General features: G+C 36.7%; 1 protein-coding gene across 4 annotated transcripts in view; it reads right to left on the reverse strand.

The window, feature by feature from the left end:
• The window catches only part of GAB1 (GRB2 associated binding protein 1), a 128,766-nt gene that overhangs the window by 43,022 nt on the left and 60,013 nt on the right, over positions 1 to 25,731 (reverse strand). For all 4 annotated transcript variants that reach the window (XM_012783811.2, XM_012783807.2, XM_012783812.2 and 1 more), the window contains exon 2: positions 1,021 to 1,315. In XM_012783811.2, the coding sequence (XP_012639265.1) occupies positions 1,021 to 1,315 (295 nt within the window). The remainder of the gene's footprint in view (positions 1 to 1,020; positions 1,316 to 25,731) is intronic.

Raw genomic sequence — 25,731 nt, forward strand, 5'->3', positions numbered from 1 at the left:
GAGAGATGGGAATACTCATACACTGCTGATAGGACTGCAAACTAATACAACTTCTGTGTAAAGCAATATGGAGATACCTCAAAGAGATACAAGTAGAACTACCATTTGATCCAGCAATCCCATTACTGGGCATCTATCCAAAGGGAAAAAAGACATTTTATAAAAAAAGACATCTACACTAGAATGTTGATAGCCGCACAATTCACAATTGCAAAGATGTGGAAACAACCCAAGTGCCCATCAATACATGAGTGGATTAATAAAATAGGGTATATGTAGACCATGGAGTTCTACTCAGCCACCAAAACAATGGTGATCTAGGACCTCTTGTATCATCCTGGCTAGAGCTGGAGCCCATTCTACTAAATGAAGTATCACAAGAATGGGGGAGAAAAAAGCATCACATGTACTCACCATCAAACTGGTATTAACTGACCAATACTTATGTGCACATTTAGTAGTAACGTTCATCTGGTGTTGGGCAGGTGGGAGGGGGGAGGAGGGGATGAATATATTTACACCTAATGGGTGCGGTGTGCACTGTCTGGGGATGGGCACACTTGAAACTCTGAGTCGGGTGGGGCAAAGGCAATATATGTAACCTAAACATTTGTACCCCTATAATATGTGGAAATAAATAAATAAATAGAATTGAGTTGAACCACATACAACGCTATTTTTAATAGGTGAAAAATAATCAAATGTCAACAGTGTTATATGGTTCAACTGAATACTTAGAACTCTATAAATGCACTTAAATAAGCATGTATTCTTATCATCTGCTTCCTCAGGACAACTGTTTAGACACTGCTCCACAATGGTTACATCCCTCTCTCTCTCAAACCTGTAAAAAGTTTCTCCCAAAACTTATTAAAGGGTACAGTGATTTTCCAAATGTCAAGTTGCTATTGCAAAACAAAGCATTATATTGCATAACTGAAATAACAAAGAACTTTATGACATTTCTAAAAATTTAGCGAAAAAGGTAAACTCAGGTTGAATAATAAAACTTGAACTTGCCTTCTTCTGTAGGGTTAAACCCACAGATGTCGCAAATACAACGAACCCACTTATTCATCTCCTCCTCACTGTCTGCTACCAAGTAGAAAATCCGGTCAATAGTGTTGATGTCAAAAATGTAGCTGTTTTCAAACTCTTTTTTGTTAAATGTCAATCCAGCATCGACTTGTTGACATAAATTTAAATCTATAATACGAATAGGCTTCTTGGCATGATCATTTTTGTAATATTCCAAGACATCTGGATCTCCGGTTAAACGACCACTGCGTAACACAAACCATCTCCTCTTCCATGCCTAGAAACAAAACAAAAATACCCATTTAGTATTGAGAGAAATATTTCAAGAAGATGCACATGTATCCAGCCAATTTTATCAAATGCATTATCTAGAGAAATTCACAATTTTTACCATAGCATAATCTGCCACTCTGAAAAGCAAAGTTTACTGACACCTCAATTAATAATATATATATACAGAATATCTCCTACTAAATTTCCTACTATATAATATCAAGTCAACAAACTGAGGAAGGTTTGGTTTTTACTAAATATAAGAAAAGCAATGGTTTCAACAAAAGGTGCTGGGAAAACTGGACATCCACATGCAAAAGAATGAAGTTAGATGTTATGCTAAGGAAAACAAGCCAATCACAAAAGGACAAATATTGTATGATTCTACTTATAGGAGGTACTTAGAGTAGTCAAATTCATAGACAGAAAGCATAATGGTGGTTCTCAGGGGCGGGGGAGAGAGGAAGTGCAAGTTAGTGTTTAATGGGTATACAGTTTCCAGCTGGAGAAGACAAAAAAGTTCTGGATGTCGACGGCAGTAACGGTTGCACAACAACGTGAATGTACTTGATGCCACTGAACTGTACACTTAAAAATAGTTAAGATGGTAAATTTTGTTATGTTTGTTTTACCACAATTTCTTAAAAAGCAATGTTTTCCCTGCCTTAATATCATGCCCTAGAGAATACACATAAAAATGCTTCTTAAAATTATAAGGCTCTTACTGATTTTAAACTCTAGGTTGCTTTTTTTTTTTTTTTTTTAGGTGTGAGGGGCAAAGAGTAGGGAGAGCAGGGGGAAAGGATTTAGAAGCTTTCCTGGCTTCTCACTTGGGAAGCAAGCCTCAGACTGTGTCTTTCTTTTGGCCAGACAGCCTGTTGTTTCAAGACTACACAAATAAGATCTGTAATCTTGAGCATGGGATACAACTATTTTTAGCCCTCTTCCTCCTCTTCCCAAGAAACACATATTGGCAATGGGGACCTATACTTACCACATATTCCCTCCACAAGTTCTGGGAGGTTTCGAGTTTAATACTATGTCTAGAAAAGCCAAGGCGGCTTATTTTTTTTTTTTTAAAGGAGGATAATACATTTTGACTATCGTCCTCCTTAAAATTTATATCCACCAAAAAATAAAAGCAGAACCAAACAACAGTCTTCTTCATCAGTCTTTAACCAACTGCTGTGCCTGGAAACAAACTCAAGCCTTATTTCTCTCCGATGTTCTCCCTTACCAGCAAGCAGTCAGCTAGATGGGAAAGAGGCCTATTTCGGCAAGTCTCAGTCACTACTAAGAGACATTCTATGCTCTACGCTGAACGTTCAAGGTAAGACTGCCTCAAGAGGACATTCCAAAGAGTGGAAGGACTGAGAAACAAAACATTTTATGAACCCGAATGGAATAAAACATTCTTACTGGCCACTGTACATTTCTGTTCACTTGCAGATCATGAATCAGCACTAATCACAACATCTCAATCCTTTAGTTTTAGAAAAGTATAACCAACCAGAAATAGCAGCATGTCTCTTTTCCACTAATAACGTGGGATAACGACAAACTTATGCTTATGGCATTTTCAGAAATGTTTCTCATCACAGTATACAAGTTTGGTATTCTACATACAGTCTAATAGACCATGAATGCTCACAATGTTAGCACTGTTAAAATAGGCCAATTTCCCTAAATCACTATATCTATGCCTTCATTAACATACATATCAGTCTGTTTATAGGAAAATATCTACTAAATTTAAAATCACCAAAAGCAATATAGTATGACATGATAGGGGCTCCATATTTATTTTTTATAAAATTTGGCATACATAACACAAAAAGTATTGTAGTGCCAACTAAAAACAGCTTCATTCTATCCTGAAAAATACACATGGGCCAAGAGAATAAAGGAATAACTAAAATACACACACACTTCTCCAGCAGATGTTTAGCCTTAGCCTCCATCTTCACCACATTTTATAATAACTTCTGACATGAACTGCCTTTGAGCAATTGCTTTTCTCCGATGGAGGTGCTAGGAAGCTGTGACAATGGTTTGAGGCAGAGACAAAGAAAATGTAAACTATGGAGTTTGAGCCATCCATAAACCAGCCCGCTCAGTCCTGAATAATTTGAACAACTATATTGATGATAACTGAATTAATTTGAGTGATAACTTTAGGTTTAAAATTTTAGAAGATTCCTAAAATTGTATCCATTCAAGAAAATGTGGATACATTAAGAAGAAAATCAACGAGTTAATCCGTCAATATGTTATTGATTATACCGCAAACACTGTGCTACTGTGGGAAGAAAGACAAGTATATAATTCATGATTCCTACCTTCAAGGAATTGACTAATTGTGAAGAAAATATTTAACATACATGAAAATACTTGAGAATATAGCAACACTGGCAAAATATCTGCAGAACTATTCTAAATGAATAGGCATTCCTTTATGGAGAAACTTATGTAATCCTTTAATGAGAAGATTACTAGAAAAATCACAAAGGCTGAAAAATATTATGTATAATAATTGTTTATTATCATCTATATTTTAAATCAACTTCCCAATCTGACTGCAGCTCAAAGGAAAAAGTAAATAACTGGTGTCCGGAAGGTAGGATAGACTCCTATGGATGTTTTAGATAATATTGAAAAGTCATAAAGTATTACATTCACAAGATTTTAGCATAGTTTCTGGATTATAAAAATCTATTCATTTAATATCTATTTACTTCAAAATAAATAAATGTCATCTCTTAGTAAAATTATGCCTCTATGGATACTTCTCTATCAAAAAGTAAGCTTGAAAAAGTAATAACCAAGTAAAGGGAAAAGAACATGGAGTACTAGATCATGTATCCAGGGCCATCAAGGAATCATAATTTTTAGTAAGTCATTTCTCCAGATAGTGAAGTTTCCATCTTTAAATACAGAAGTGACTTTTTAAAACTTTAATGTCTTCCATGGAAATCTTTCTAAAATGCCTTACTACATAATTCATTGAACATATTCACCCATTCCCCAATGGTTCAGGCTAAGGATTATAAGCATCAATTTCTATACTGTGCTTTAGTGAGACTCTGAGAGGCTGTTGGGCTGTTTGGAGGGTTATCTGCCCTTACGCTATAGTGCCATACTGCTGTGCTTCCATACTTCATCTATAATCTTTTAAATACAGTTTCCTTTTCTCTCTAAAGTTTTGTCAATTGTCACTTCTCCCCTTCAATAATATGGTTTATAGGAGGCTAATCTGTTTCCTACCTCAGGGACTTTGTAAACATGCTGTTTTCTAAGTCCACTATGTTCTTTCCCCCAGTCTTTGCCTATCTAACTCGGACCTTCAGGCCTTCACTGACCATCTGCAACTTAACTACCCCCCTCATGTAAAGTAAGGCATAGTTTTAGAGACACTATTACTTACCTATGTTGTGATTTGCATAATTTTGCCATTCAATTTTTCTTTGTATTTATTTGTTTAGCATGTAACTCCTAAATGGACTGAAAAATCCAAGATACTGGTCATGTCTGCTTTATTTGCCATTGCATACCCAATGCATATAGCACAGTGCCTGGTACATAGAACTATTTATACAATAAACAGAATTCCTGTAAGAGTAAAAATGTTGTAAAAATTTTGAGCATATTAGATTGGATATTTGGGCCACAATGAAAAGAAAGGAGTGCTTTCAAATCCTCTTCCCTTTGAGAAAATGAGTGCCAGTACTAAACACATCCATGATAAAATAAACATAACTAAGATAACTTTACCACAACACGTGCACAAAACCCCTTGGGAAAATGACAAAAACAGAAAAGAATGAAGCGTATCCTTTTGCTACAGCTTATATGTTGCTCTGTCTTCTGGTTGATCCATTCTTTTGCTTCCTTGCTGAATTCACATTGTTAAAATTCAAAAGACCTTAAAAACTAAAATAAATAGCCAAGAAATGACTAGCAATGAACTGAGGTGCACTAGCTATACTGGGCTAGTGATTACAGAGGCTGAGTAGACATTATACAAGACATGAACCCTTACAGCAGGAAATTACAGCATTAAAAGACAGAATTTAGCCAAGCAGCACCTGCCACTTATTTATTTATTTTTAACATGGTCCAAATGTGAATATTTGTCTCAGTCACAAAATGAGTCACTCTCATTGAATCTGGCACAGATTAAACTGGAAAACAAAAGCAATTACATAAACTACACACTTTAATAAGGCAGATACAAAGGTTCTCTGGATTATGGTACAAAGCACAATTTAGCCACAGAATAAAGCTTGATGCTCGACAAGAGAACTGACATCAGCACCCTTGCTAATCACAGCACAAAAGCTTCTCTATGTTTTGTCAGAGCACAAAACGGGCCCACATAAATCAGTCTTTGTTATCTGAAAATATCTGGGATTCTTAAAGTTTGTCCTATTTTTATCCTTGCTGCCTTGGTAGCTACAGAGAAAGCTGAACACTGCTTTGCCAATCCTGCCGGGCAGTAACAGACAAAAAGGGTAAGTTTTCTAGAAACCTTCAAAACCAAATACTCTAAGCAATTTTAAATGAAATTCATGTAAAAATCATTTTAACTATTAAGGCTTCCACTATGAACAGGTAATGAAGAAGTTGAAATTTGTACAAAGTCTACATAGTTGAGAAGAATTATGTAAAAACTTATATTGTTGTCATTTCTTATATACAATAGTCACTCCGATTTTACATGGAATAAATGACGTAGTTAGTATGACTTCACCAGCAAGCTTGCTTTCTGGAGCAGCTTAAAAGCCTCACCATTCTGACACCAATTCCCTGTGCTCAGTGACTGCCTACTGCACCTAAAGGATAAAGCCCAAGCTCTCTGGCAGGGCACACTGGTGGGAGGGGGGGGGCCTCCAATCAACTCCTGCCCCACCCCTTAATCTCCCCAACCTCACTTCTTACCTCTCTGCCTTCCAACCACATGGGAAATGCCTGCAATGCCATGAACACTCTGCTCTGTCCTGCCTCTGGCCCTGACACATGCTGCCTCTTGGTACATAATCTATCCCCTAGATCCATCTCAGTCCTCTTCAGGGCACCATCCCTGAGCTGGCTTTCAGTTCTCCATTTTCACCTTGTTCCTAATCTTGTGCTGGACAGCCCTACATTTGAACTTCTTAAGGGTTGGAGCCATGTCTTTTCACCTTTCATCTTTCTTTTCCCATTGCCTAGCCCCAAGGAGGTGCTGCTCAATGTCTGCTGAATATGCAACCAAAAACTTCTGAGGCACGAGTAAAAATACAGAAGTTCTCATACTGTCTATGTATTACAGGGATGGGGACATGCTGCAATCTGGCCAGCCCATTCAAGAACTGTCAGACAAAGGGAGAAGTATATTAACTATACATTAATTTGTTTTTAAAGCTCTACAAATATCAGAAGTATTTTTAAACTTTATTTTAAAAGAACCATTCTTTTAAATCCTTTCTGTATTAAGCAAACCAGATATGCTAAACTGAAGACAGGACTGTCACACTGAAGCTAGGTCTTACGGACAAGCTTATCACACCCAAGTATGGGTATATACTGGCAAGAAAGGACAGATGGAGTCCCATTATTTAGTGGAAAGAAAAAAGTCTTCAATGTGGATTATTCCCAAACCATTGCCTGCTTTACTATTATTAACAAATTCAAAAGATTTGCCTAATTAGGCTAACTAGTAAATGGCTTCAGTTTTAAAGAAAAATATTGCAACTGCTGCACAGTTGTTTTCTGGGCTCTCTATGGTGTAACCAATGAATGGCTCACAGGCCTAGTGTGATATTTGCCAAGGCTCCCCAGCCCCTCCCCTGCACCTTTATATATATATATAGGCAGGCAAAAGAGAAGATAAGAGATGAGGTCAGGGGAGTCCAGTGGTTCTCAATCCTGAATGCACATGAGAAATATCTGGAGAATTTTGCTTCCAAAAGAAACAAACAACAACCACAAAAACAATGTCTGGGGCCTCACCTCAGAACTAAACTGTAGTTGAGGGGCAGGGTGGTACAGAGGCAGCTGTAAACACTCAACAGGTGATTCTAATGTGCCGCCAAGGTTAGAACCACAGGTCCAATCAATAGACTTATGTTGCTCTTTAAAAACAGAATTTCAAAAAAAAAACCCTACCGGTTCTTTCAAGCTCACATCTAGTTCTTTATCTTTTTATACCTTCTGCTCTTGACAATGCTGTCTGTATCTTCTTATTTTTGTTCACAACATTCATCTCACTGGCAAATGTTTTTGAACTGCTTTCAAACCTAACCCATTCTTCAAGGACCTTTCCTGTCTCCTTCTACCCCTGGCAGTCAATTACTGCCCTGCAATGTCTCCTGTATTGCTGCAGGATAGACTGGAACAGTCTGTCATTTTACATTTCCAAACTTTCCAGATGCTTACAAGTTATTTCCCCAGCTAAGACTATTCTTAAATTTTTTTGTTTTTTGTATCTGCAATAATGCTCCTTACATTGTAAGTGCTCAGAGACCTTGATAAGGTGCTTTTAAAGTTTTCTGTTCATCAGGATGATCACAGGGAACCCGTGAACATGAATGAAAAGATCTCTGGGAAAGAAAAAAAGTCCAAAGTTGTTATGGAAGTCACACTCCTTTAGCAAGATGGCATACACGGTTCTTCAAAACCATAATTAGAGCGCCTGCATGGCTCTTTCACTCCTCCACGGATTTACGTCTTTGTTTTGTTTTTTGGAAGAAGTCTGATAACATTATCTTCCTCATGCAACGAGCTCCTACTCATCCTTCAAGACCTAGCTCAAGATTCTTTTTCAAGCTTTCCTCAACTTCCCCTGCGTTAAGGCACAAACTCCTATGAGCTCTCAGCACAACCTCATCCAAGCAGCCCGTTAACAAGCCCATTCCCTCACTGCACTTAATTAAGAACAAACTCTGATGACTGCATCTCGGTCTCTGGGTAACTGCTGAGCCCTAACGAAGTTCACCTTGACCAGACACGCTGAGGAAGAACAGCACTGTCTACATTCCTGAGCCAACTGCCCTTCCACCATGAGGCCCCACCACTGTAATTTTACTTACCCTATATTTTCCCAAGAAAGTGTGGGAGGAAAAGTTAAGTGAAACTTTTTCATTTTGAAACCTCTGAAAATGTATTTCACAACTGATATTTATGAAAAGAGGACCATTACTGTGAATTCTTTGGTAGAATTCAAAATTTATGTATAATCTCAGAAATCTGTAAAATGTTAGGGCTGCAGATGTGTGTTTCACAAGATGAAAATGCTTTTTTTCTTTCTTTCTTTTTTTTTTTTTTTTTTTGTAGAGATAAGGTCTCACTATCTTGCCTGGGCTGGTGATCTCAATCTCCTGGCCTCAAGTGATCCTTCTGCTTTAGCCTCTCAAAGTCCTGGGATTATAGATATGAGCCACTGAGCCTGGCCTGAAAATGCTATTTTTTTTTTATAAGAATAGGTTTTAATCTAAATTTCATCAGCAAGATAATAGCTAAATATAATAAATAACAGGACATCTATATAATAAATCTTTGTAAAACATTCAAAGAGTGAGATCTATTCATGAAAAATAACAAGATAACTATAAGATGAAAAAAATTACAGAACATATAGTAATCATATATATAGTATGATTTCATTTATCTGAAAAAATTATGTATTTGTACACATGCAACACAAACACTGTTTAGAGAACAGGTCTGGAAAGATACAGAGCAATTTGTTGACTAGGGTGACCCTAGGAATAGGGATGGATCAAATTTCATATTTTTTTTATAAAACTTGGTGTCTTAATGATATTTTTTCAAAAAGCTCCCATTTATTACTTTTATAATTCAAAAATATTGCATATTTTAAAAGTTTATACTTTAAAAAGCCCTAAAAAAGAAAATCTATTAATTAAAAAAAATCTAGGAATCATGAGCACAAAAGCTTATAGATGTATGGAAATACCAATTTATTATTACTCTGCAATTAGTGAATGAATTTAACCTTTCTTTTAAATATAGAATTCCGGGATACATCTGGAAGGAGTCTTAGTCAGGAAATAGCTTAGACAGATAAACTATAACGACTTTGTTTCAAAGACTGGAACTCAGGGGGTTAAAAAAAATAAACAAGGAAAGTTGGGAACATTTAAAATAGAGGAACAAATTTCTCATTCTCTTCTTCCCTTAAAAAGTCAAGTGGTTATAATATGTACATTGTTTCAATTTTTTAAAAAAAACAATGTCAGTAAATGCTAATACATTTAGGTATTTAATATCGAAAATAAGTACTTTGGGACTTACTTTAACTATTAAAAATATTAACTTTCCATAATACTACTACTAGGATAAATAAAATAAAGAAAAACAAACTAACCATGAAGCAGGGACAAAGGAAAACCATTTGCTTTAAAATACTTGAGTTGTTTTCCAGGAAGCACCATCTTTTCTCACAGAGCAAAATAAGGAAAAAACAGGCTTGGTGGAAGTTTCCACTCCACTGGCTCTATCATTATGATCATCTGTTCCAAACACACACAAGCCTAAAATTTCCTGTTTTCAAACCATTGTCACCATTTTCTAGCCTTGTACTATCTGTGCTAACTTTAGCTTAGTAACATAAACAAAAGAATACACAGAAAATAATGCAGAACAATGCCTAGATTGGGGCTTTCAACTGTTCCATAAACTTTAAAAAAAAATGTTTGAGTTTATATACATTGCCTAGATTAAACAAATTAGACAGAAATAAAACAATTGCATAAGAGAAAAAAATCAAATTTAACTCAGAAATACTATAGTAGCTAGGGAATAACTTCAGGAATTTTAAATTATCAGTAACAGTACATATAATTTACTTCTTGAAACTATTGCTAAATTGATGCCTACCTCTCAAGGTCCAGCCATTAAGTACTACATAAACCAAAGAAAAAACAAAAAAAGCAATGGCAGAAACTCCTTAGTATTTAATATACACAAAGTGGTTCTTAGACCTTTTCTGGGTCACAGACCACTTTGAGAATCTGATAAGAGCAATGGAACTTTTTCTTAGAAACAGGCACATAAGTGTACAACATGTACAGTTTCAGGGGTTCACAGGACACCTACAGCACATGTTGAGAACCCCTGAAATCAGAGAACAGTGTGGTATGAGGCTGATCTGCCTTGGACCCAAACCAGGGAAATTTAGTTACTAAAGTTGCACAAGAAAGTAGGTCACCTCGTGGCATTAATTCTCAATACAGCATTGTGGAGCAGGCCAAGTGTATTGTTACTCATAAGTATTATTTCATTTCTCTCATCATATTCCCCATTGTCAGTGCTGTGTTCACACCCTAACTCTGGGAGTTTAGCAGGCTTCCCTACCCTAACCCAAGAGGAGGCTGGAGAGACAAGGGCCTGTCTGGGAGTCGATCCGAGATATGCATGCATGTTCCATGTGAGCAGGATGGAGTGTAGCTCAGTGTGTACGGGCAAGAGAGACCACCTGTGTTGGGTCCATCACATCTCACCCCTTTCTTACCACCATGTGCAATAAGAGTTGGTGAGCTCAGGTCAGGATATGGGCACTGGGAGTCCACTCCATCTTTTGAGACTGGCTTTTGGACTCCCTCTGGCCTAGACAACAGTTGGTTGAAGTTTATATGTAATTTGGCCGGTTAGAGATTTGGAATGGGAGTTGGAGCTAGTGAAGAACAAGTATGTACCTAGCTCCCTCGTATCTCCCAAAGAACCTATAGAGGCAGAGGTGGTGCAGTTGTCTAGGCAGACTCCTGCCAATCTAGCTGACTATAGCAAAAATGCAATAAAGAGCCGTGAACATTATCATGAGCTCCAAACGTGCCCATAGTTACTACACAATTAATCCCATTTCTAGGAACCTCATCTAAGGAAATAACGTAGAATGTAGCTAAGTATCCAGGTACTGAATATTCAACACAGTGGTGTTTCAGTGAATATCTGAAAGGATCTAAATATTCAACACAAGGTAGGGTGACCAACTATCCCTGTTTCCCAAGACTGTCTTGGTTTTAGCACTGAAAGTCCTGCATCCTGGAAAACCCCTCAGTCCTGGGCAAACCAGGATGGCTAGTCACAGTAAGGAACTGAGTAAATAAATTATGAATACATCTACATATAGGAGTCTTAGGCAGTCGTTAAAATGATGCTTAGGAATCATATTTTTAAGATTTTCTTTTTCTCCCATGGTTTGCAAAATTTCCAAAACACTGAGAGAGCATGGTTAAGGAACCCATCTTTTCCATTTGGAGTAGGTGGGATCTGGTGTGAAGGAGTACTAGCAACACCTTTCCTTCTGCATAGCCTGTCACCTGTGACAGGTCTAGCTGACTGCTCCAGGGTGACCATGCCACCTTCTGCAAACCTCCATCATAGTGCTCCCCTCCTGCATTTCAATCAATCCTTTGTACAGCTGCTTTCCACCCTCAAGACTCCATCTTATTCCTCCTTAATCTAAGTGCTTAGCATAGTGACAGGATGCAAGGACTTGGCAGCTAAACAGCATGTGTGCTGTGACCTGAATAAATGAACACATGAATGAATGTCTTCTGGTGACCCTGATATGCTATCTCTGCTCTTCACTAACTTGGTCTTCAGGTACAATGGATGATGCAACAAACCAAACTGGGCTTTTTTATTGTTGTAACAGTTCAGCCATAAACTCTATCAAATCTCTACCTTCACAAGGTTTAATGAACAAAATGTTTAACTTAGTTAGGGAATAAGTCAATATGAACCCTGGGACTGAAACCATGCCAATATGCTAATATTAGACTCCTGAAACTTCAGACAGTGCCTACAGTATTATGAGAAGGTCTATATACCTTATAGAACATTATTTTGTTTTAGTATTTGTATGTATATATTAAATTACACTCTGTATATGTATATGTGTGCATAATGACTTCCAGACTCCAGACAGTAGAAAGTAATGTCATCACAGAGGATAAGGACAAAATGCCATATGCTATGAAGTATGTTGTCAATGGACATGATTAAATGAAAAACAAGATGTAAGAACTTAAATTGTTTATGAGGTAGGAAATTGATATCACATCTTGAATTAAAGGCATACAATTTTCCACATATACAAATAGCAGTTTTAGAGCAGTGCTGTCCAACAGTACTTTCTGTGATGATGGAAAAAGCTTCATTGACCAACACAGGAGCCACTAACCTCGTACAGCTACAGAGAATTTGAGAAGTGGCTGGTGCAACTGAGAAACTGATTTTCTAACTTATTCAATTTAAATTGAGCTACATGTGGCTAAAAGCTATCACATGGACAGTGCAGTTTCAAAGTACATTTCTTCATCTTAAGGCAGAGTCAACATCAATTGCTGAAGAGGGTGCAGCTCTAAATAATAAAACCTACAATGAATATCTAGATTGTGTAATGCACCTATAACTGGTTGTGCCTGAGATCCTAACAAGCATGTGAACCTATTTGCTGATTTTACTGTGTTTCCCAAACTTACTCTACCCCACAAATGCATACCATCCATGTTATTATCATTATTAGGAAAAGAACATGCTTGCTTAAATAAATTAGTATTTTTTAAAAATTACACCAATCACAATCTAGAATTTTTTTACCGAAAATTTATCTTCCATAAAATCAACAGATTTCTAAATTCTATTTCTTGTTCAGCTACCCAATCCAAAATAATTATTTCTTGGGTAGAACTACTGTTTTGAGTTTCCAGCAAAACATACAAAAACATTCCCATTTTCTCCTCTAAGTTTCTTACTGAACATTCATAATTTACAAAAAAGCAAAACACTGCTATTTTAAGATTTGGATCACTGTTCAAAAACAATACTTTCATATTAAGAAGTAGAAGGAAAGAACTAAAGAGTTACAAAAACAAATTTCAAATTCCCTAACTATATTCCTAGGTGATAAGCCAAAATAATGCTTAATATCATTTTCTTCTAAACATAAAACTCAGTCTAAAGCTTCCAGTACAAGATACATGGCAATGAAAAGGTTCTTTAGAAAGATGTACTTCCAAAGAGATAAATTATGCATTCTAGAGCCACTGACCATAAAACACATTAAGTCCAATATACAAGAATGAATAACCTCATCCAAAGAGGCGAACTAAGTACAAAGCTGAATGTGAGACAAAAATGACTCTACAGATACTGAAATCAAGATCTCTGAGACCGACGTGGAAGGCTCGGGCCAGGTGCTGATCTATGACACCTCCCGCTCACCCCCACCCCGGAAGAGGTGAGGGGTGTCACCTTTTCGTAAAACATGATTCTTTGGGGGAAATGATTTTTCATTCATGCAACATGCAGATAGTGATCTATCTCATCATATAAGAGAAGCTACTGACCATTTACCTCTTTTTGTTTTCAGTAAATCCAAGTGCTGCTATCTTACCCATTCTATGGTGTGTCAACCCCCAAATGAGTCTAGCTTTCTTTTTCCTGTCAACTTTCCATCTCCCTCTGCACTACCCAAGCCTCAGAACCTTTGGCCATCAGGAAGCAGATACAATGAACTGAAAATAACAGTGGCTGTAAGGATTTGTATAGGCATGATTTAATGTATGAGGACTAGGAGAGAAGGGTCAGGGGAGAGAGAAGGTCAAGGGAAAGAGAAAATGACTAGCAACTTCTGCCAGAAGAATAACAGCACCACTTGGCAGGACCCAACTCATCTTGAACTCCAAGCAAAACTATTACTCAAGTTATACAGTTCATAAAATCTAACAACAGGAATAAAAAAATATCTATGTGTTGAAATACAAACACTGATATACGGCTGTATACTATGTTCAGTTGACACAAGATAACATACATTCATCTGCTGTAAACATGTTAGAAACCCTGTGAGACAATCAGAGTCATTCACAAAGTGCTGGCATCTGAGGTAACAGGGGACAGACAACCCACTGCGTCTGGCTTGCCAACTTGGAAGTTCACGAAAGTCTGTAAAAGCTAAAAATAACCACACAAACATGTTTACAGCATTTAAAAAATACAGGATCCACACTGTCTCCTAAATATAAACCTTGAGTTAGGTGTACAGGGATTGGCTTTGGGTTTTCAGAGATGTCATCAGGACATCCCACATTTCACCACAGAAATTCATATTTCAGTATTTTACTTTAAATATACAATTGCTAGTATTTAACTATAGTGAAGGAGGAGCGGATCTGGAATGGGGAAGGCACGTAGGAAAGGAAAAGGTGGTACTTAATTAGAGGGCTTCCAAATACCACAAACCCCCAAACTCTTTGTGGAGGGACCTGACCTTCATAAAATTCTTAAAGGGGATATTCTGCCTGTATTTTTCCACACAACACATATACTCACCAATCCAGTAGTCCTTTCCCTTTCCCTCACTCCTAATACTATAGACACTGCTGCAATAGATCAAATAAGATAGAAAGGCAAGTGGAACACAGACATATATGCAAAAGTCCCCATACCCCAATGGGTACATGAGTGTATGATAACAACAATTCTAATTCTTGTCCTATTCCTGAAAAGTGGCATAATTCTAAATTAAACACAGGGAAAATTTTCCAAGTAAAAACCATAGATTGCCTAGGGCAGGTGTATTAACATTATCAAGGATCCCAAGGAGTATTTAATTAGTGTAGAAAAAAGTCTATTTGGTGTCTATAAATTATGTGAAATTATTCTTTTATATTAATTTTTGAATAGGATTGGTTTAAATTTTACACCATCTTTAATTCTAAGAAATCTTAAAAATTTAGCAGCTGTTAAAAAGAAAAGAAAAACCTACAGCAACAAGCTTAGTCTATACTTGTATTTCATAAACTTGAAATACTCTTAAGTATTTCTTAAAGTACTGTGATAGGGTCTACATTTCTGAAGGTTGTCCAGTATCTAAGCAGGAATGTTCTCCAAAATAAAACTCTATCAGTCAAATGGGAATTTTCCTTAACAAATTTATTTTTGCTAAACAAACTACTAGCAAAAACAAGGTCAACTGAAAAGTTACGGAAAAATTATACATAATCCCATCACCATTAAAAGATATATTTTTCATATTCTCATCTAATCTTTATTGGCATACATACATATTTTTTAAGTAACTAGTTTTTAAAACAAAGAGGAATATATCTTTGGTTTCATGAGCCACACTTCTAACTTTCTGAGGCAGGTTTAAAATTCATTAATTTTTCACTTATTGTTACTTCTTCCAGGAATTTTTACCATGCTAGCATTATGGAGGGAAAGGTGAAACACTCATTCAAAATGCTTTCTGAAACTCAATAAAAATTGATTTAATGACTTTAAAAACACTGGATATTTATTTACTTTCTAAGTTACAGCACCCCAGATACATTCTAGCAATTAAGATATTTAATTATAACTCAAAGAATGTCCTGTTAGGCCTTGCCCAACTTGGTACAGTATGCAGTTGGAGCCTAAGCAAATAACAACCAAAAGAGATATATATAATCCACTCCATAGAAATGATACCACTTTGTTTACCAATAATTGCAATCTTATACTGTATAGAATGATTTATTAAATGAGTGACATGGGGTAGTGAGTGACACTGACACTGGACAAGGAAAGAAACAAATATAATCCTAGCCCCTACTTGGGGCTGTAGAGAATTTATTCCAAAAAAATAAAAAAAACTCTCTTGATACTTCAACTTATACTAGGCATTGTAACCTCAAGACATTCTCAGAAAAAAAAAAAAATACTCCTTAGCTATTTAAATGTTTAAATTTTAAAACTTAAAAAACTAGACAGCCTCCTTATAGTTATCTAAGATAACTATTCGTTCCAAAAATAGAGAGGAAGTTGAGGAGAAACAAAATATTTCCAGTTAAAATTTGACTAAGATTTAAAAAGAAATAAAAACAAAAACACCACCCTGTATTTTGTTGAATAACTGACCACGGAAAGGCAAAGCAATAACATTTTCATTTAAAGATTATGTAACCCTAGATTGGCTAAGGTAAATAACTTTTTGGTAACTAGAGTCACTTCTTGGTGGAGAAAAGACAAAGGAAGAATTTTAAAACCCACAAAGGCCAGGTGTGGTGGCTCATGCCTGTAATCCCAGCACTTTGGGAAGCTGAGGCAGGAAGATGGCTTGAGAACAGGAGTTCGAAACCATCTCAAGCAACACAAGAAGATCCCATCTCTACAAACAATAAGAAAAGTTAGCTGGGCTTGGTGGTGCACACCTATAGTCCCAGCTACTCAGGAGGCTGAGGCAAGAGGATCCCTTAAGCCCAGGAGTTCAAGGCTGCAGTGAGCTATGATTGCGACACTGCACTCAAGCCTGGGTAACAAAGCAAGACTCGGTCTTGTCTCCCAAAAAGAACAAACCAAAAAACCACAACATCTTTAGATAGTTTTCTAGACATGGCATAAATTAAGAGGAGGGACTTATGCTCTCATAACTGAAGCCTCCACTCCAACTCCATGTGGCATTCTAATCATGTGAGCCCTTGGAAAGGGATAATCAGAAGTAAAAACTACCCAGCATTAGCCACTGAGAATCCCTTCTGTTTCCTCTCAAAGCCTGGTGCTTTCACCAAGTGGTTTAGAGGGCAGCGATAACTAACAATCTGTTTATACTCAGTCGCATAGGCTCTTTCTCTTTACTGCTCTATTCTAAAAACCTCATGCCTGACAAAAGTAGACACTCGGATGAGTGTAGAGGAATCAATGAATGGATGAGGGTCTTGATGCACAATATAAGATGAACCCTATAGGGATTATCATCATAATCATCAATAAACAGTTATTAAGTGTTCATTATTAAGTGGTTCAATAGTGGACATGACCAGAAAAACATGACATACTATGACATATTATGTCAAAAAATGACATACTATGACAATCAATGAAAAAATTACCATTAAACTTGTATACTTATGTTTTAAATGTAAAAATAAGTACAATAAAAACCACTCTGGATGCCATTATAGGAAATACAACTAAATAGAAAAACTTTCCCTGGCAGTATCCAGAAGGATCAGCAAACATATGGCATCAAGGCATACCAAATACAGTGTATTGAGATGCGTTTCCTTTCTTCTCCATTCTTTTGTCTGCCCCCTAGTGGAGTGCTTATGAGCAAGAAAACCTCAAAAAAAGCAGGCAGTGCAAAAATGTGGAAAAACAAACAAAAACACAACAGAACAAAATAAAACACAAAGCACAAAAAGGTTATCTGTACTTTGAACTTCTACAAATCAGTTATTCAAGAATAGAAAGGTAACTTGTGAATTCCTATTAAAGACCTTTGTCCTAAAGACAAAATTTTTCTATAAACATAGGTAGGTTAACTATTTCCTTGTGCACCTTTGGACTTTTGATCGTTGCTTTTTAAAGAAAAGCCGATATCTCTAGATTGTATCTACGTAGTATATGGCTTTATTTAAGACAGCAATTTCCTGGGTGCTGGTTTCTAGGTTGACGTGATCCGGCTACTTTACTTTTGGTTTTCAAATGTCTTAGACATGAATAACTAAAACAAAATCATTCCCATAAAGACAACTCTGGAAATCTAAGGATTTATTTCCACAGTACTTCAAGGCAAGGAGCAGGTAAAGTGAAACAGGACACTGGTTTGATGATGGCAGGCGTGGCCATGTGACTCTCCTGAGAAAGCACTTATCTCTCCCAAGAGCTTTCTGTCTAGAATGGGGTGTAATGTTTTGTCTGCAATCTCATCAGCAATGGTAGACTCTCCTCTAAACCAGCTGCCCTTTTTATACTAGAGTTTGTGCTAACATACACAGTTCTTTAAATATGAACACGACAGACACTAGAACTGACTTATGTAAACAACCAACCTGCTGACACCCCACCCCCCACCCCTCCAACTAGTGACACACATTTGCAAGACAGCCAGTCAGGGTTATAAAAACGGCATGCACCGCACAAAACATCAGAAAATGATCCATGAGAGGGCGATACAAGTATCGGACACAGTTTCTGGCCTTAAGTGATTCTTAAGTGGTTCTGTTTCTTAACTTCTAGAGCAACCAAAACGCATAATAACTCATAATTATTATAAACAAAATGATTTATAGAGGTGATTCTGGATTTTCTCCCATATTTAAGAACAAGAACATATAAAACTCCTCCAGCATCACTAGAAATTCTGCTTGCCAAAAACTGTCTAAAAATCAAATGACAGAGTCGTATCATACAAAAAAATATTCTGAAATGAATAAAGGCACAAAAATAAACAGAGTTTATTTACTTAATCATTTTAATACCCTTTATAGAAGTGAATTAGTATGATAATTTTGAAAGGTTTTTAAAAGAAGTTAGCTTCCAGAGATGTATGACTATGTCATACATGTATACAGTATCAGCTTAAAACACCCTCACCCACTTTTTTTTCCACAGAGGAAGGTGAGTAGCCTAAATCAGGGTAGATAATATTCAAAGGTTTATTTTAATAAATACGATATGGAAACACAGGACTTGAATTTTTCTGTTCTCTGACTGTTGTGAATGCTGTCGAAGGTGGGAGGGATGAGGAGAGAGCTGACACCCATCTTTCTCTGTTCATTTATCTCTTCCCTTTGGACAAAACCCTTCAGCAACAGGAAGTATCAAGGAAGAGAGAACAAAACTCCAACGCTTGTAATGCTTTTTCCAATGCCTCTGCCATTGTTCTTATCTCTACTAGAAAGGCAAGGAAAGGCATACTTCAACCCAGGACTACCAAAAGATTTATTTCAATTATCAAGGTTCATATGTGAGGAGGAAAGAAGTGAGGGACTTTCCCAGCTTTCTATACTTGGATATGGATCGTTGGGTTAATTTTCATCCCTTGTCTGTTTTGCTGCCAAATTATTTATAGAGGGTAAAACAGCTCAAATGATTGACTTTCTTAAAATTTACTATATTTAGACAATGATATCACCACTAAGTTTTAAATACACTAACATTATGATATAATTCTCAAAGCATGCTTATACATCTAATTTAATGGTTTGGAGTCTGTTCAAATTATTCATTAAAATGAGTGACAAGAACAAAACAATGAAGCTGCAGCTGCTTCATCTGTATATCTGATTTGCAGCATGTACAGTGTATTTATAGTAAAATATAGGAAAATAGGTTACTCAGGAAAGAATTGTTCCCGCTCCCAAATAATTATACTTTAAAAATTAGTGCAGTATCATTATTAAGGAATTAGGTTTATATAGGCAGTACTAACTTTTTTGTGTGCTCTGAAATTAAACTTACATCATTAATCACAATTTGTAATATTTTTTATTATTATTTTTAAGAGATGGAGTCTCGTCTGTTGCCCAGGCTGGCGCAGTGGCATCATCATAACTCACTGCAGCCTTGAACTCCTGGGTTCCTTCTGCCTCAGCCTCCTGAGTAGCTGGTATTTTCACTATGCCTGGCTGATTTTTGCTGGTTTCTTTAGCATCTTATTTCTCCAATCAGACTATAAGCAATTTAAGGGCCGACACCTGTTTGAGTCACTACTGTCCACCAAGGTCCTAGCACATTAAATGAAATAATAAGTGCTGAATGCAAAATTTACGTTAAAATGTTTTAATTCATACCTACAAGAAGGTAAAACACCAAACTGTACAGAAGAGCTGATCAGGCAACACAATAATCCCCACCCCAGACATTCTCACACCTAGTTGTCTATGCTAACAAGAAGCATGTCCTAGTTTTGGCTTCTTTTTGTGGCTTCTTACCTCCCCTGCTGGTTGTTCTTGATTCCCCCAGCTCCCATCTCACCGCACCCACCTCTGCCCTTCTCTGTGTTTGGGCAGGGGTGGGTGTATTATTTCCCTTTATTTCCCCCATTTCCAGCAGTTACATTCCTGACCATAGCGCCCCTGAGTGGCTGCTCGTCCATTGTTCTAACACTCACTAGGCTTGTGTACAGTTTTAAAAATTAGCATTTATTATTTCTCCCTCTGTCCCTCAACCCTAAGAGTATAAAGACCCTCTCTCACTTAATCCCAACCCACAATGCCATAAGCAATCCCTTTATCAAAGCCTGCATTTGAACCATCTGGGCTGAATTCAATTTATTACCAGGACACTAAAAGAGATATGACTACTTCATATGTCCAAATAATATGCGTATATATAACATTGCTTTTAGACACTATCAACTGAAGTCCTGTCTCGACAGCTCACTTTCCCTCTTTATCCCAATGGAGTGACAGCACAAGTTCCAGTCCCTCAACCAGAAGGACTTCAAGCCACATGCTTAATTAAGCTGCTTCTTATTTTGTCACCCTCAGAGTGCATCTTCTTTCTTGGAAAAAATCAGTTTTCATCCTCTTCCCTCCATTTTTCCTCATGCCTTTCCACTTCCCAGTTTCCATTTGCTGTATCTATACTTTACATTGTCTAGGTTGGTAACATTTAATTCTGTTCTACAACCTGGTCAACTTTCTATGATTTTTATTTTAAAGGTTGCAACACAGAGATTAAAATCAATAAACAGCATTTACACCATCATGGCCATGGATGTGTTTTCCCTACAGTCCCAAGTAGGGGCTAGGATTACATTTGCTTCTCTCCTTGTCCAGTGTCAGTGTCACTCACTGCCCCATGTCACTCAGCAGAGAATGCTCCCAGGGTCAGGTTCTAATGGTTTCTGGTTTTTTTTTTTTTTTGCCTCACGAGTTCCCTTTATCAGATCTTCAACTTTCTCCAAGCCTCCCACTTCCTACTGTATTTATCCCCTCCCTCCTTTCCTGGGTCCACTCTGCTGGAATCCTCTCAATCACATCCCCATCCCCTTTTCCTTCAATAGGAATGGGTGCCAACAAGCCTGGCCTGTAGCTTTCATCAATTTCCTACATTGCTCTCCACCAATCCCTGCATACCATGTCCTCTTTCTTCGCTTCCTCCTCATCTTGTTATATCCAAGTCCCAAGAAAGGGTATCTGGAAAGCATTATTTAAAGAAGGGAGCACAGTATAGTAGTTAATAATAATGTTTCATAATTCACTTCTGTTTGGAAGAACACAATTTCAAAGATTAGTATTTATTATAGCATCCTCTTAGAATGAAGTGAACAGTATTTTAAAAGCACTCACAAACATTTTGAGGGGTTGAAAGCTACAACCAAAGGCCTTAACTTTCAGGGTTACTTGCATCTAACAATCCTATCATTCGCCATTTAAGATGCAAAAAAATATTAATGCATGAACACATCATTTCATGTTTGGTTTCTCTTTTATGTACTTAACTGTATATCTGTTAAACAAAATCTATTCAAAATTTAAAATATTCTTCTTACACAAAGACATCTAAAATGACATCAACTGGCAACCTATGTGTATCTGGGAAGGATATGTCATTGGAATAATGATTAACTATATTTAATCTATTAATCCATTCACTCATCCAAAAATATTTAATAATAAGCACCTTCATGTGCCACTGCTAGAGGGGTAGTAGATCAAGAAACAAAAATTTGCCTACCTCAGCATACTTAATTTCTAGTGGAGGAAGACAAAAACAAACAAGTAAACAGGATTAATTTCAGAATTCAATAATTGCTATGAAGGAAAACCCAAGTTGATCTGAAAGCCTTAACTTTATCTAAACAATCTAAAGGATGTGGGGAACTGTTATAACACTCTCATAAAATGTGTTTTAGTAGATTAAGCCACCATTCTTCTTAACACAGTCCCTCTGGGCAATGACAATTATCAGGCTCTTAGGATCAGATCCTGGGAGCTATACAGGCTTGAAAGCTCTGCAATCTTGCTCTCTCAAACATTTCCATCGGCTAATAAGATGAGGTAATCAATGTGCGGCTTCACCTTGTAAGCTCCATGCAAGTCCATTACTGGAGTCCCCTGACATCACCGAATACCCATTCTGGAACACTCATCACTCCAGTCCAATATCCTTCAACAGAATAAACAATCTGAGTACAAAAGAAGGAAAGAGAGAGAACGAACTACACTTTGTTAATTTTTTTCTTGTATTTTAAACGTTTTCTACATTTTGTAAATAATTAAGTTTGTTCTTCCCCTACTTGAAAGAGCAAGTAGAGCAAATCCAAAAGTATTAGAGAAAATGAAAAACAGTATTTAGGAACCCCACAAATGTTTGATGATAACAATGATGAGGAGGAAGGCAAGTGGCTAAAGGGAACAGAACTGCTTGGCCTAAAAAAACAAATATACAAAATATGATGATTTTGTATGCATATATGATAGGTTTTCTGAGGGAATAAACCTTACATAAAATGCATGTTCAGTAAATATCACTTGACCTGATGTTAAAAATTTATTTCTGCAATGGGAAATAATCAAATAAAGAGTCACACTTTCCATCAAATGGGAGCATTTAAACTGGATATAGAGAATAACTGAGGAGGATTCCCAAGGGAAGGAGGGAAGTCAACACTGAACTTCTGGATAAACCTCCAGGTTCCCTTTAGATCTAAATCTTTTTTCTCTTCTGCTGACTACATTTCTTAATCTTGTTTCTCCTTCCTTCTCTAACATTGTCTTCTCTCTCTTTTTTTTTTTTTTAAGATAGGGTCCCACTCTGTCACCTGGGCTAGTGTGCAGTGGCATCATCATAGCTTAGTGCAACTTCAAACTCCTGGGCTCAAGTAATCCTTCTACCTCAGCCTCCGAGTAGCTGGGACTACACCACACCCAGCTGATTTTTCTACTTTTCATAGACATGGGGTCTCACTATGTTTCTCAGGCTGGCCTCCAACTCCTAGCTTCCAGTGATCCTCCTGCCTTGGCCTCCCAAAGTGCTAGGATTACAGGTGTGAGCCACTGTGCCTGGCCTTCTATATTCCTTATTTCTACTTTAATTCTTCTTATGCTTATTCCAGGTACATAAAAGGTTTTTTTGTGTTTGTTTTTTTAAAAGTATCATTTAATAAATCAGCTTTGATTGTCCCTTTCTAAATTTAGAAAGCAGCTGTCATTCTATTTCTTTTTGTTTTTAAGCATTTTTTACATTTGAGTATGGGTCTGTCTTGACTTTTCTTTTTTCAGTAAAGCAGGTACCATTAAAAAGAAAATGGTCCTCCATTCTTGATGCAGAAATCAGAATATGGTCTTTGATAATCTGGACATTCACCAGTTGAAAGCATAAACTAGTTTAGATGATCTGTCAAGACTCTTCCCACAATAATAACAATTATTAACATTTACTGAATACTCATTATGTACTACACATTGTTCTAAAGACTTTATATATTAACTTAATCCTCATCACAGCCCTGTGAGGTAGGCTGTAATTATTCCCATTTATAGATGAGAAAACAAGTCACAAAGAGATTAAGTAACTTGTCCAACGTCATACTGGAAATGGTAAAACCAGGACTTGAACCAATGTAGTCTGGCCCCAGAGCCCATGCTCTTAAACACTTAACATCATACTACATGTTTATGACAGTGGGCAGCAAACGTTGTTGTAAAGGGCCAGACAGTAAACATATTAGGCCTTATAGGCTACACATGGTCTCCATCTCAGATTCTTTTTTTTTTTTTTTTTTACAATCCTTTATAAACGTGAACAACCTTATTGGACAATATCAGGCCCACAGGCCACAGTTTGTGGACCCCTGATCTATGATTTTGTTATGTCATATGAGACAGTCCACTATTTTTCGCTTATACAAATTCAGACAGAAGTAAAAGCAAGAGATTCCAGGTAGGTAGGCTTGAAATCCATACTCCACGAATGTCTAAGAGCTATCAATTGTGGGTAGTCATTGTAACAGTAAACATAATGAAAATGCAGAAATCAAAATCAAAGAATTATAGTTGGTTTGTGGACACATGCCAGGAAATACAGCTCACAGATATGAGCCAGGTGCAATTATCACCTACGGGAAGTAATTATTAGAAAAATCTTAGCTTCAACAGCCCAGTATTTCAGAAGCAAAAACCTAGATATTCATCTTTATATCAATTGGACACGATTACTATTATAATCTGCATACTAAAGAATTGTCTTCTTCTCCAAAGTTCCTTATAAATACTAATTCATTGTTACATTATCAAAATATTTGTTATCTTCAATATCAGAATCTAAAGAAGAGCAGCTTATGAACTATTAACTCAAGACCCCTCAGGAATTTGGAAATCATAAGAATACAAATGTCATCAACCTGGACCTTTCTGGTTATCTGGCAAAGTCCTAATCACATAAAATATCAATATCACCACTTATCACCCTCTTAAGAATATCACCCTCGTAGAAACTTTTGAAATGAGTTTTTTTTGGCTCCATGTGGTAATACCACAATTTAATTGTCTCTTAAAAATCATAAGCTCTATTCCATCAATGCATTTTGATAAATGCAACCAAGAAGTAGGAATTTAAACGATTTATACTGGCTTTTGACTTTACCAAGTCAAACACTTTAGTCCACAAATCCCATCTCTTAGAAAAGGAGCACCCTAGAAGTAAGCATTTGGACAGCACTGATTCAAAGCATACACTGTTAATTATTTTTACCATTTTGGTAGAAGAAAAATAAAAATTGAGAAACAGACTGACCTACTTTCTTCCCTATTACCTTGGGACCATCTGTTTAAAATAACTGCAACTATTTTCAGCAGTTAGGCACTGAGTTCCTTATAAAAACAAAAACAGATGCCTGCTTTTAAAGATCACCCTATTATCAAACATATGAGCATTACCTGCATACAAAAGTGTGCAGTATATGTTACTTGCCAAGCCTAAAACTGCAGATTTTAAAGGATACCACACAGCAGTGTAGGGCATCATTTCACTTCTTTTAATTGTTTTTTGATGCTAAAAAATACAAGAATAAAATAACTTAAGGAGGTAATTTTTATAAGCATTTAAAAATATTTGTTATGATACCAGATCTTTACTCACAACTTGGCTGCCTTTAAGAATTTGTCCATTTCTTCTGTTGAGAAAAGTTGCTTACTTAATAGTTAATTTTTACCTGAAGTACTTTCTTCTGAATGCAGAAACTCAGGTATTTCACCTTTGTTTTCTCTTTGGGAACAGTGACAAGTCAGAGATAATTTCAATGAATATGTGTATAGTTTTCCTCCTTACATAGAACAAAGTTTATCTTTTATATATATCTCTCTCAGAATATTACAAGGGTACAAACACTCTGATCACATAAATTGCCTTTGCACCACCCTAGTCAAAGCTATAAGCGAGCCCATCCTCCAGAGGGCATGCAGCACACACAGTAGGTGTGAATTTACCCATCCCCTAAAATGTATCTTTTAAAGAAAATTATCAAGATAAATCATTTCCCTGCACAACTCCCCTCTTGTCTGTTTGCATGTATGTGTATCCCTATGTATTCTGCTTTGAAATAACTACCTTGCTCCCAGAAAAAGCTTCTTTAGAAGCCAGTGTACTTTGCCCTTGCCAGGTCAAATAAGGGGTTAAGTTTAATTTACAGAGCAAGCCTTT

Source organism: Microcebus murinus, chromosome 15 (genome assembly GCF_040939455.1).
Source record: "Microcebus murinus isolate Inina chromosome 15, M.murinus_Inina_mat1.0, whole genome shotgun sequence".
Classification (NCBI taxonomy): Eukaryota; Metazoa; Chordata; class Mammalia; order Primates; family Cheirogaleidae; genus Microcebus; species Microcebus murinus.